Source organism: Mizuhopecten yessoensis, unplaced genomic scaffold (assembly GCF_002113885.1).
Source record: "Mizuhopecten yessoensis strain PY_sf001 unplaced genomic scaffold, ASM211388v2 scaffold7453, whole genome shotgun sequence".
Taxonomy (NCBI): Eukaryota; Metazoa; Mollusca; class Bivalvia; order Pectinida; family Pectinidae; genus Mizuhopecten; species Mizuhopecten yessoensis.
Genome location: NW_018407055.1, coordinates 240,397 through 255,286, shown reverse-complemented (window position 1 = coordinate 255,286; position 14,890 = coordinate 240,397). Strand labels below are relative to the sequence as shown.

General features: G+C 35.0%; 1 protein-coding gene across 2 annotated transcripts in view; it reads left to right on the top strand.

The window, feature by feature from the left end:
• The first annotated feature begins 202 nt into the window (after positions 1 to 202).
• LOC110453558 overlaps positions 203 to 14,890 on the top strand; it is a 32,036-nt gene continuing 17,348 nt past the window's right edge. Inside the window, exons 1-4 of one of the 2 annotated variants that reach the window (XM_021502535.1) lie at positions 203 to 328; positions 3,157 to 3,204; positions 5,671 to 5,721; positions 6,859 to 6,926. In XM_021502535.1, coding sequence (XP_021358210.1) covers positions 227 to 328; positions 3,157 to 3,204; positions 5,671 to 5,721; positions 6,859 to 6,926 — 269 coding nt within the window. In that variant the 5' untranslated portion in view covers positions 203 to 226. Of the gene's footprint in view, positions 329 to 3,006; positions 3,205 to 5,670; positions 5,722 to 6,858; positions 6,927 to 14,890 lie in introns of those variants that run through there. The other variant, XM_021502534.1, reaches the window with a different exon arrangement.

The following is a 14,890-nucleotide window of genomic DNA, read 5'->3' as shown; positions in this document are numbered from 1 at the left end:
TCTCCATGTTTTTCTTGCGTTAATTTGAAAAGTATATTGCATAGTTATTGTCTGTACAGTTTTTGTTCCGTCACGGACGTTTTTAAACTGTATATACAATTATACAGTTTTATTCATTTATAATATATACATGTGATAACTCGTATTCCTAGATCATGGTGCGCTACTACCATATTTATCATGATTCCCTGTATTTTACAGATCGTGGTTCCTGTAGCTATATACCATGCCTTCATTCGCCCAGAAGAGGACTATCATCGTTGCTATCGTCGTAGTTTTCTGTACCTTTGTCATATTACGGCAGACTAAAACGAAGACAACCACGGACATCANGGTGTTGTTGAACTGTAAATAGTTGTTAACTGTTGAGAGTGGTGTTGTTAGCTGGTGAGGGTTATGTATTTAATTGGTGAAAGAGGTGTTTTTGAACTAGTGAGAGTGATGTTTTTGAACTGGTGAGATTGGTGTTTTTAAATGGTGAGAGTGGTGTGTTTGAACTAGTTAGATTCGTGTTTCGGACTGGCGAGAGTGGTGTTTTTAAACTGTATAGAGTGGTGTTTTTTACTGGTGAGAGTGGTGTTTTGAACTGTTGAGAGGGTACACACACAGATACGGGTACACACATAGATACTGGTACACACATAGATATATGGGTACACATATATATATGGGTACACACACAGATACGGGTACACACATATATACTGGTATACACATAGATATATGGGTACACATAGATATATGGGTACACATAGATATACGGGTACACACCGAGGTATGGGTACACACTTAGATACGGGTACACACAGAGATATGGGTACACATAGATATATGGGTACACACATATATACTGGTACACACATAGATATATGGGTACACATATATATATGGGTACACATAGGTATATGGGTACACACACATATACGGGTACACACAGATGTATGGTACACACAGAGATACGGGTACACACATATATATATGGGTACACACATATATACGGGTACACACAGAGGTATGGGTACACTAAGAGATATGGGTACACATTGATATATGGGTACACACACATATACTGGTACACACACAGATACGGGTACAAACATAGATACGGGTACACACAGAGGTATGGGTACACACAGAGATATGGGTACACATATAAATATGGGTACACACACAGATACGGGTACACATACAGATACTGGTACACACAGAGGTATGGGTACACAAATATATACGGATACACACAGAGGTATGGATACACACACAGATACGGGTACACACAGAGGTATGGGTACACACACAGATACTGGTACACACACATATGGGTACAAATACAGATATGGGTACACACAGATATACGGGTAAACAAAGAGATATGGGTACACACACAGATACGGGTACACACAGAGGTATGGGTACACACACAGATACGGGTACACACAGAGGTATGGGAACACACACAGATACGGGTACACACAGAGATATGGGTATACACAGAGGTATGGGAAAACACACAGATACGGGTACACACAGAGGTATTGGTACACACAGTGATACGGGAACACCCAGAGATATGGGTATACATATATATATGGGTACACATAGGTATATGGGTACACACACAGATACGGGTACACACATATATACTGGTATACACATAGATATATGGGTACACATAGATATATGGGTACATATACAGATATGGGTATACACAGAGATATTGGTTCACACACATATACTGGTACACACACATATACGGGTACACATATAGATACGGGTACACACATAGAGGTATGGGTACACATAGATATATGGGTACACACTTAGATACGGGTACACACAGAGATATGGGTACACATAGATATATGGGTACACACACATATACTGGTACACACACATATACGGGTACACACATAGATACGGGTACACACATAGAGGTATGGGTACACATAGATATATGGGTACACACACATATACTGGTACACACACATATACGGGTACACACATAGATACGGGTACACACAGATGTATGGTACACACAGAGATACGGGTACACACATAGATATATGGGTACACACATATATACGGGTACAAACAGAGGTATGGGTACACTAAGAGATATGGGTACACACACATATACTGGTACACACATAGATACGGGCAAACACAGAGCCATGGGTACACACACAGATACGGGTACACACACACATATTGGTACACACACATATATTGGTACACACTCAGTACACCGTAACATTAAATGGAAGCTGAGCCTTGTGAAGTATTGTGATGCTTCATACTTATAAATGTTACGGACGAATTATAATAAATTACATGTTTACTAAAGTGAGTCTTTATAAAACAAAATTAATTGAATAATTTTAGATCAGTCACTACCTTTTTCAGATATATACTTCTCTGCCTTCCTATGTACAACATGCTATTTCAAATCCCCTTCGTCATGTACATCGATAACAATAACTGGGGGATTTTAACAATCATCCTTTGCCCGAGACTATCATTCCCACCGGAATACATTTTGTTAATATTATTAAGACGTCTTTTAACACGAATTTTGTAATAATTTAACCAACACAGTCACTATACTCGTGTCTAATAAGCCCGTTCATAGTTGCATTCTATGTTTTCAAATATATTATAAATGAGTGCAACTGTATAACTGTATATACAGACAAATGTATGAAAGTTATAAATGTCTTTCAAATGTGATATACGATTTGACTTTCAGCATATTTCGAAAATAAACAGGACTTTAACATCAACTTTTAATTAATCTTATTGTCAAACGTTGTGACATTTCATTGTGCAATTGTCCATGTTTTTCTTGCGTTAATTTGAAAAGTATATTGCATAGTTATTGTCTGTACAGTTTTTGTTCCGTCACGGACGTTTTTAAACTGTATATACAATTATACAGTTTTACTCATTTATAATATATACATGTGATAACTCTCATTCCTAGATCATGGTGCGCTACTACCATATTTATCATGATTCCCTGTATTTTACAGATCGTGGTTCCTGTAGCTATATACCATGCCTTCATTCGCCCAGAAGAGGACTATCATCGTTGCTATCGTCGTAGTTTTCTGTACCTTTGTCATATTACGGCAGACTAAAACGAAGACAACCACGGACATCAGGGCTGAAAGTTCGGTGATTAAGTTCCTGAAATGGCCAGGCGAGGTAGGTAAAACCACTCACATTGTAGATTAGAATGTAGAGTGTTGTGTTTTAGATAAAGTACTAATTTCGAGATGGGGACATCTAATAAGGAGGAGCTGCATTGAAATTAGTTTGAACTTTGAATAATGTTTAAACGACACAGGTAGCTCCGGACGTGGAACAAAAGATGAATGGATGTTTTTGTGAAAAAATCAGCTAGAGTATCGGCTAAATGGAAATGATTTATGTAATACAAAGCACATAGACATTCGTTTTGCACAAAAAAGCAAATATTTCTTAATAAGGGAGGGAATGTTGTAACAAGGAATATCAAATTACACAGCTCAATTTCGAAGTAAGCAGTTCCTATTGGTAGCGAGTTTATTGATATGAAGTGTCATTTAATTTCAGTTCAATATAACTCAAATTGTTCCCATGGCAATGCAAACAGTCTGCTGAACATGGTGGCTTCAAATATAACAACCTTATACGTTGTTTCATGTTTCATACCACAAATCTAGCAATACTGATTTTTTTAACAAGCCTACCTCATTTATCCTGTAAGCAATACACGTATTACAGCTGTAATTTTTGATCAATGTATGGTTATGTGTGTCTGCTTTATTTTTACGATACGGATTGATCTTGCTTAAACATGTCGATTTATCATAGGGGGAGTTGCTTATTTCCGTAGCAAGGGTGTTGTTTATTTCTTTATAAATCGAAGGTTTAAAGCATGATAATGTAACGCGTTACATATCTGTATACCCTATGGTGTTTTCATGCTGCAGTTGAGTCGGTATTCAGAGTTTGTCCCGAATATCGTAATAGTGGTAGATGTCGACTGCTGACGAATAAACGAACAAAACAATGTTTCCAAAGCTTTAGGTTGTTATAGATTATGGACGAGTTTTATTGTCGCCATCAAAAAGCTCGCCTGGAAATATGCGACCTCTTCGTATGATATGAAGAACTGTGATGTTGATTACGCTGATTAGTGAGCCTTGTGGGTTTGTTGTCACTGTCGTAATTCTCTCGGCTTTCTTTAAATTGTTTCCGTTCATAGCGGGAAGCAGTTGGTTAAAAATTCTTCTTTTCTTTTCCTGTATTATTAGCGTTTTCCTGAAATGAATAAGCTAAATAGCACAACCGTTTATGTCCTACTAACAGAGTGATGTGAAAAGGTATGACTGCTCTTTCGGTCTATGAACTGTTTACTGTCAAACAGATGTTATTATATTGCATTAACCTTAATTTTCAATATAAAATATATACGATATAAATTATAACGTGTCTAAACAGTTAGCGTCTCTACAATTCTAAATTTCCTAAAAACTGTTGTCTGTTAAAATATCTATTATTTACAATTCCATTTTTCATCTTGACGTTTATCATTTTACTTTTCTTTTATATAATTTCCTTTATTTACCGACCTTGTATTGGCCCTAGTGATATTTTCTGTGTTGACTGGCTACAGAACAGTAACTGAATGATTTATTTTGTGATCTTATATCGGTATGTTTCATAAACATTCTAATTGATTCACAAAGACCTCGGTTATGTAGGTTGCTTTCAGGTAATAATACACATTTATCTTAAATCTATATAAGTTTAAAACACTCCTAGTTTGTATTATAGCTTGCACATACTGTGTGTAACACTTTATCTATTTGAGAAAAAAGGTTCATTGTTGATTTTTAAAAGTCTATTATACCAAATATGGTACTTTGGGAAAAAAACATCAAAGTTTCGAATATCATATTTAACGTATGTCCATTTTCCACTACTTTCACTGTACTTTTGAACAATTGTAAACCGTCTTTTTCGATTAATTGATGATTGCAAGATACCATTGTATCATGTTTTCACGCTAAACATTTCGATGCTGGAGGATAACAAAAGGTAATAAGTCAGGATTCATTTTGTTTAAATAATTAAATAAATAAATAAATATACAACATTTGATATAGCGCCCTATCTAGCTACAACATAAGCCACTCCTAAGCGCTTTACCGTACGTATATATACAATTTTATACAGTCAATTCAATTAGCATATATATTAAACAATACAATATTGAGGAATTTGCAGGAGCTGCCTTATCAGGCGCTAACTACTAGTCCTACAAATTAGTATGCCACCTGGCTAATATCTCCCTATGTGTGTATGCATGTGTGTGTGCTTGAGATGTATTGTGTTCCGTTTGTAGTGGGACCGTGCTTCCAACGGTATCATTTACAGTGCCACCTTATTTGAATGCTACAGCACAGATACCGCAACACCCACCACAGACCATTTTATACTCCACCTGGGTTGTTGGAGTTGTGTGGGCAGGAGACAACCACTTTCTCTAATATTCCATGCGTACGGCGACTTCGGGGATCGAACCCCGGCCGCCTCCTTGGAAGGCCTGAGTGTTAACCACTCGTCCAATCCGCCCATAAACCATTAACTTGCTCTCTATACCACCTTATAATTATGTTGTAGTTTACATCGGCAGTTTCTTCTATGTTCAATGGACAATCTATCCCAAGTATGGTGAGTTTGATTTTTCCTCAGTTTAACTATTTTTTGTTCCCTTTTCAAATAACACTTGTTTGTTCCTGTTAAGTATCTTATGTATTTATTTAATCTGTTAGGATTTCTCATTTCAATTAGGATTAGTCAACAGCAAACTACAATTGCTTGGTTTATTGCTTATATTTATATCCTTAAAGTATTTACTATTTTTAACCATTATACCTTTTTGTTACTTACTATTAACCCAATGCAAATGAGGGAGAATAACAGGCCTTCTGTATTCCACTGCATGTTGTAACAGGCTACTAATGTTGGGCTCACAGCAGAATCCGGGGTCTGTTGATGGGACATAGAAGAAACCGAAATTGATCAGCTTCCCCATTGCAACATTTTGGATTATCATATTTTTTCTCTACTACCTGCCAACCGTTTCTTTCCTACTGCCATGCTTTTCAATGCATCACATTTTGCGTTAGTGTTGAGCATCCACCCAAGTGTTGTAGATAATTTGTTTCAGGCGATGTCTTCCTAGGCACCCGTCTTCATATGACCCTGTCTGTTGCGAAAACGTTAAACCACAAACAAACAAACTGTCACCATGCTGAGATATACCAAAATTCTTAAAATGGAAGTTGTTATTTCAATTTCCCAATTAAAGTAATCGGAACAACTGGTTCACCCGTTGTCAGTATAATGTGACCGGGTAGAATGCTGTGTCAGTTGGCGTCGGTATTGTCGTTTAGTCAGGAACAACCCTAATGTCGGCATCAGACACAGGCTATCACAAGAACTCAAATACACCAACATATTGCGTCATATTGAATACGTACTTTGATCGTGTGCAAAGAAGAGTTTGATAATATTACTTTAAATTTTCATAATCAACGTTTTTGTTTTCAAAATTATTGCCTATTGCATATGCATTGATGTGTGTTTGGTAAAACTTAATTCAAAAGGTTATCAGATACAAGACAAAAGTGATGTCTGACTTATTTTAAAGGTTTTTGTCTTCTCTGTGTACCGCTGATTTTTTTGTGACGCCTGTTCTTATTGTTAGCAGTTTTGTTTTAATTTGTCTGTTGTCGTTAAGGAAGCATAATTTGTACGTTCCTTTGTACACAAAAGTAGTAATACTTAGTTTATTTTGAATTGAAGGCCCAGATTCCAGAAACAACTATTCTGCAAAATATGAAACTTGGCGAAATATCAGACCTATATTTCAGGTAAGATTGTATTCATAATCATGACAAGAGATAAACGTTCTCATACTTTATTGCTGAAAGTTATTTGACATATCGCTACACCAACAAACCCTGTCTCCGGTACACATACACACATTGTTTTCATTTCAACATTTTCTTTTGTTTAGAAAACAAATGAATTGACAACAGGCGAGCCTATATAAGTCCTCTCCAATAGGTACCATATATATACAAGCCAAAGTGAATAAAGTAAATACTAGATATCATAGACAGTAATGTATATATTTATAAAGAGAAATAACTTTTAACATGAAAGCATTGATGGTAGTATTACACAAACATCCCGAGAGTAGAATGATTACTTTGGGTAATGTATAATTATTAAATATGTAAACATCTACTCATGCTGCTACATGCTTGCATACCCACACACACACACACACACACACACACACACACACACACATACAACACAAGTAAGTAAGTAATCTACATTATTACAAAGTTACTACATATATATGTCATAGTGAAGTGATAAAGACATACTAAAACCTATTTTTTTCTGATATTTTACTTAAAATGGATGTAATGGCAATTTGCCTATAATTATTTGGATCATCAATAGCTCCTTTACCTTTTTATAGAGCATGAACATTAGCAGACTTCCAGGCTAAATGAATTGTACCAGAAGTAATTGTTTTATTAAAGAGAAGTTTAAGTGGTAAAATTATAGAAGGTAGAAGATGTTTTATTATTTTAGGAGAAACATTGTCAGGCCCAGGAGGTTAATTATCCTTAATTAGCTGGACTTGATCAGTTATGTCTTGATCTGATATTGCAATTTCACCAAGTGTGATATGACTGTGGGGAGGTAAATCCATATCAGAATTGTTAATATTATAAGTATCATAAACAGAGTTGGAAATAGAAGTAAATACAATATTAATAGCTTCTGCTTTATCCAACGGATTAATCAAAATATCATTACCAACTTTAAGAGAATGAGACATTTCTTTTTGATTGGAAAGACCACTTATCGACTAAGCAATACGCCACCACTTACTAGGTGGTACGGCATTATCTACAAGAGAGTGTTGAAGTTTCCTTAGATATGTATCTTAGCTTTTCTAATAAGGTCAATTACATTATTTCTCAAAATTCTAAATTTATGCCAGTCATTTACCTTTATTAGTATGTTTCGCTATTTTATGTAAGCTATTTTTTTTTTACCTTAACTTGGTTCTTATTTCATTAGTCATCCATGGTTTATCATTTGGCTTTATTCTTATTACTTTACATGGAATATACTTTTCAGTAAGCAAGATTTATAAGTATACTATTTATTTCATTTACATTATCAATATGTCCAATTAATGTATTCCAATCAATTGCTAGAAGACATATATTTATTTCATTCAAGTTAGCTTCACTAAATTAAAAAAAAAATGTTTACAAATGATTTTACTTTTAATACTTTATATTATTATTTATAACAACAGGACAGCGGTCACAACAAAGCGGTGATAAAACTTCTGAACTCTGCACTATGTTTAGGTTGTTAACATAGAATATGTCAATACCAGTTGCTGATGTATTAGTTATTCTTGTAAGATGTTTAGTTAAAATTCCTGCAAAATGTGTATTAGAAGAAAGAGAAAGCATATCACCAGTAATAATAACATTACAGTTTACATTAGTCAGAGTATCAATTAAGTTATCAAATTTATTCCACTAAGCAACATTTGAGTTTGGAGGTCTGTAAATACAACAAAGAAAAAACGTTTTGTTAAATGATCTAATTTCTAAGACAATATTTTCCAAATTAAGTGATTCAAGATCAAATCTTCTTGTAGCATGAATATTATCTTTCGTATATATCATGACACCTCAACCTTGCCTTTTCCTTCCTATCATTTCTAAAGAAAGTAGGATGTGACTCTAATTTGAAATCAGTATCATTGACAGAATCATCTAGATGAGTTTCAGAAAAACAGAGAATGTCATTTTCAAAACATTCACTTTCAATAAGTTCAAGCTTATTACGCAAAGAACGCACATTAAGACGAAGAATCGATATATTGCTTAACTCATATATTTCTTGACAATTGGGACCCGGGTTAACATGTACATCACCTGCTCTCAATATAAGAGACACTTGAATAAATTTATAAAACAAGTCATTATCAAAAAACAACAAGTAGATCTGCTGTGTTATCGCTTTCTCACACATACATACACACACCATACACACTGAAACATGGTATTGATATTGTATAAACAACACACAACTTCCTGATGGGAAAACAGGATTACTAATATTTGACCGAGCTAAAACATCTACTTGGATATAAATATAAATATAGAAAAATAAATAATAACAAAATTGTAAAAACAAAAATAAATAATAACAAAATTGTAAAAACAAAAATAAATAATAACAAAATTGTAAAAAAAACAAAGAAAACCAACAAATAATAATAATTAAAAAACATTAGACTACAAATGATATATCATATCATTCAAGAGTCAAAATACAATAACTATAGTGTAATTGATATTTACGCATAAGTGAAATCAACATATTGAATAGCAACAATGTCAGTTATCATATATTTATGTAAATTAGGTACTGATATAATATTTGTCAGTTGAAACAGGGAATGAAGAGCTGATTTCTTTAATCCATTGGATGTTTAATCAAACTATCAAATTAAATTAAATATAAATAGTGTGTAGAGATGTTACAAACTAAAAATAAATAGTTGCATTGAGTATAAGCAAATTGACAGAGCTATATCTTATTGATCATATGATAAATAGGAAAGGGTTATATATATAGCATCAAAAAATTGACTCGGAGCTACATGACAACAAATGAAGTAATTGATCACATGATAAACACTGAATAGTTTTGTCAACATAGGATATCTACAATTTGACTCCAAGTTATATAGTATGTAACAGAAATAACGGATATCAAACAAATTAAAAAAAATAAAAATATTTGCGAGACTATCAACAATTTGGCTCTGAACCAATTGACCTCAAGTCAGAGATCACATTAATTAAAACACTAAATGTAGTTATATTGGTCATATAAATAACATATCAACAATATGACCCAGAACTATTGTCAAATCTAGAAAAAAATATTAATTGCACTCAATTTCATTAGGATAGGAAAATAGGGACAGACCTCTTAAACCCATTGATTATTAAATCAAACTTCAAAATAAACTCAAAATATAGAAATGTTAAGAGTTGTTACAAACTAAAATGAATAGTTATACAGTTAGATTATGAGCAATTTTGCACAGCTATTAATTAATGATAGTATGATAAACAGGATAGAGTTATTTAGAGCATTGGTAACTATGTAAGCATGCAAGCTTACCCTGCACATATGAAGGCACGTCCTTAAATTACCTTAGCTGTAATAGGACGTTAACAAATAAAACCGAACCTAGATATCCAATTTCCAAGTTTTTATTTTCTTACGGTGCATACGAACCATAGTGGTTAGGGTAAGGTGATATTTGAGTCGTAAGTGTTGTAAAATACAGCTTGTGTAGAATTAAATGTTGTACAAACGCGGACGCAATCACTCACTCCGGTGTAGATAGCAAAGATAGCAAACTGTAGACGATTGGTGATTATGTTGACATTCATGCAATGCAGTTGATGTTGAATTCGGTTCAATACCAATTCAATTCATTACCCCATAAAATCGACCATAGCAAGATTCAAACTTAATATTTCAATCAATACGTGTTTTGCAGTAATTGGAACTTGTGAAAGTCCATATTAAGGTCACTTGAGACAAAGTCTCAAGTGACCTATGGCGATCGTTTTTTGTCCGGCGTCGTGCGTCCGAAAACAATTTACATTTTCGACTTCTTTTCCAAAACCCCGGAACCAATTTCAATGAAATTTTGCAGAAACCTTCAACGGTCAACCAAAAGTGTGAATCATATGGTCCCTAGCCCCAAATTGACTAAAATTTAAAAAAACTTCTTCTTAAGCTCAAGATACGGTAAAATCAAATTTTCTTCATAGATGGAAGGGTCTTAAACGTGCTTTACCAAACTAGCGAATTTCATGACCCTGGGGTCTCACGTTTCCCCCTTTGGAGGGAGTACATTTTACTATAGTTTATATAAGGAAATCACATTTTGGATCAGCATTTGCTAAATTTACTTTGGAATTAATTCAAACTTGGTTAGCATTTTCAGTATTGGATAGCAGTTTGATGGTATGCTCATATCAGCCCTGACTGACCCCCAGAGGCTGATGGTAGGGGCCAGAAAGGGTTGAATTGACTGAAATTTCAAAAACCTTTTTCTCAAGACCAAGATATGGTGGAATCAAATACTCTTCATAGATAGAAAGGTCTTACGGTGCTTTACTGAAATAGTGAATATCATGACCCTGGGGTCTCACGTTTCCCCCAGGGGAGGGGATAAACTTTACTATAGTTTAATTGTGAATTATATGATCTCCAGCCCCGTGGAGCCTGAGGGGCGGGGCCAGAAAGGGTCAAATTGACTAAAATTTCAAAAATCTTCTTCTCAAGATCCAGATAAGGTAGAATAAAATACTCTTCATAGATGGAAGGGCTTGAAGGTACTTTACCATAATTCAACTGACTGACAGAACCACTATTTGTACATAGTACATATACTACCCAGATCTTTCACACTACTTTTGCATTATATGTAGTTCAAGTTACCTTTGTTACAAAATGATTTCTTTTTCATTGGGCAACATCAATAACATCAGTTTTAACATAACTCAGGTGACCGTTAAGGCCCATGGGCCTTTTGTTCTATTTTGTCCCAGATTCTGGAGCTTGTGCAAGTCTACGTAATGTAAAATACATAGTCCGTCATTGAAGGACCATCATACAACATGATGGATAACGCTGATAGTTTAATGCAGCCAAATTGTAAGAAACAATTTACAAAATGTTGTCTGGACGACTTGCACAGCCTCAGCTGCGAGTAATCTTTTCACAAGCTTGAAGTAGAGAGCCGATAAATTTCGAGGTCCAGCTTCTAAAACGTGAATACTAGGTAGTTGCATTGAATCTAATGTGCGTAGAAATTGAAATGTATGAACATGATAACCAACCATCACGCATGGAGGAAGCTCTATGTGTATAATGTTACCACCGTACTTATCAGAGTAAAAGCCGTAATAGTCCAATGTATTTTCATACTGTTAATATGGACATGTAACAGAATATTCGGTACAACTAAAACGCTACTGATAGAACAAAAAAGGAAAACGGCCGATCCTTGAAGGTGTGTGGGTTGGTGGCAAGATTTGCTTTAGCGATAAACTGCAATGGTATGCAAAGAAGGTACATAACGTACAGGTGCTTTATAATGTTTATCAAGATCCAGTTTGTTCATTTGCAAACTAAAAAGACACGAGCTTCAATTTTGTATAAACGGTGGGTCTGGCCCCTTTGGGGGCTGAGGGGCGGGACCCTATATGGGAAATATAGAAAATTCTTAAAAATCCTTCTTCTTCTGTAGGAATGACAGGATTTATTCCATATTAAGTCTGAAGGTGAAGGGGTACCAATTTTGTATAAACCATGGGTCTGACCCCCAGGGACCTGAGGGGCAGGGGGCCAATAGGGGAAACATAGCAAATTATTCTTTAAAATCCTTCTTCTTCTGTAGAAATGAAAGGATTTGTTCCATATTTGGTCTGAAGCATCCTTGGGTGAAGGGGAACCAATTTTGTATAAACTGTGGGTCTGGCCCCCCAGGGGCCTGAGGGGTGGGGCCCAATAGGGGAAACATAGCATTGTTTTCTTTATAATCCTTCTTCTTCTGTAGGAATGAAAGGATTTGGTCCATATATGGTGTGGAGCATCCTTGGGTAAAGGGAAACCAATTTGGCACCTGAGGGGCGGGGCCCAATGGGAGAAATAGAAGTAAAACCTTTAAAATCCTTCTAATACCAAGAGATTAAGGGATTATATCCTAATTTAGTCTGCAACATCATTGGGCCAAGGTGACTCAATTTCGTATAAGCAGTACTGGGTAAGGTCTCCCAGGTGGCAGAAGGGCGGGGCCCAATAGGAAATAGAGGTAAAACCTTTAAAATCCTTCTTCGACCATTGGGATTAAGGGATTTTATCCTTATTTAGTCCGGAGCATCCTTGGGCCAAGGGGTCTCAATTTTGTATAAACGGAGGGTATTGATGGCGACATGTGTTTAGTTTTTCGAGATGACTTTTATTTTTCATTCGATCATTAAACGAACTACATGTTCACGAGATATTTATGACCTATTTTTTTTATAGATATATTTATTGTTCATGATTCAGCTTCTGTCTGCTAGGACACTGGGCTAGGGCAATCATTAAAAAAATAGTATATAGGGTGACAACATAAATACAAGTACATAAACTGACAACAGTTATATATGTACATAGGGTGACACAGTAATACTAGTATATAGGGTGACAACAGTAATACTAGAACATGTATTAAGGGTAACAGAAGGTATACTTGTACATAGGGTGACAACAGTAATACTAGTACACAGGGAGACAACCGTTAAACTAGTACATACGTTGACAACAGTATTACTGTTACATGTACTTGGGGTAACAACAGTGATACTATTACATAGCGTGACAACAGTAATAATAGTACACAGATGTACAACAGTTAATGTAGTACATAGTATGATAACAGGATTACTGTTACAAAGGGTGACAACAAAGTAATACTAGTACATAGAGTGGCAATTGTAATACAAGTGCAAAGGAGACAACAGTAATAATAGATTATAGGCTAACAACAGTAATACTAATAACTATGGTCACAACAGTAATATTAGTACAAAGGGTGACACCAGTAATACTATTGCATAGGGTAACAACAATAAAACTAATACATAGGGTGACAACAGTATTACTGGAACATAGATTGACAGCAGAAATAATTGTTCATGGAATGACAACAGTAATACTGGTACATAGGGTGACAACAGTAATATTAGTACATAGGGTGACACCAGTAATACTATTGCATATGGTGACAGCAGATATAATGGTACATAGGGCGACAGCAGGAATACTCTATTTAAGGATGACAACAGTAATACTATAACTGAAGGTAACAACAGTAATATCGTAATATATGGTGACAGCAGCAGTATTAGTACACATGGGGAACAAAAAGTAATACCAGTATATAGGGTGACAGCAATTATACTACTACATATAATGGCAGTAGCAATACTTGTAATGATGCTTAGAACAGGTACAGTTAGGTCATTTGGGGACTGGGGTTGCAAGGGCGGAAACAGTAGTACTAGCACATATGATGACAATAGTTAATACTTATATTAAAGTTGTAAAATAGTACAGAGATGTATTCTGTTGCTATTACATAGATGACATCAACACTATAAAAATAATAACATAAATAACAACATATCTGACAGTAGATAGGAAACCAGCGGTAAAACGTCGTACCATGTCAAGTATTTAAGTGTTTGACAACAATACTGATCGAGCAGTGGACGCCATTACTACATGTGTTTTATGGTGAATATGCCCACCCATAATGAGCAAAATTGCTATTTTGTAAGATATTGAGAAATAAATCATTTGATATGTTTGTTGACCGTGAGTAAAAAGCTCATTATTGCTACGAATGAGGCGTGTATCCGCTCTGCTCCTTTTGTATTACCTACACAGCTGCTCGGTATGCGGTTCAAATTAACGACCATCAGACATACTGTGATTTGAGACTAGATTTAAACGGATATATATAGACATGTTTGTTTGTTTAATGTGGTATTTTAACATTTAATACATAAAAAGTAGCCGTATATGATGCTATACAGTTACTTGAAATGAAAACATCATGATAAAAATTTAATATTTTATACGATGAGATTTAACATCCTGATACATGCAGGCAAGATTATATTACAACTATGTAGTTCGCTATGAT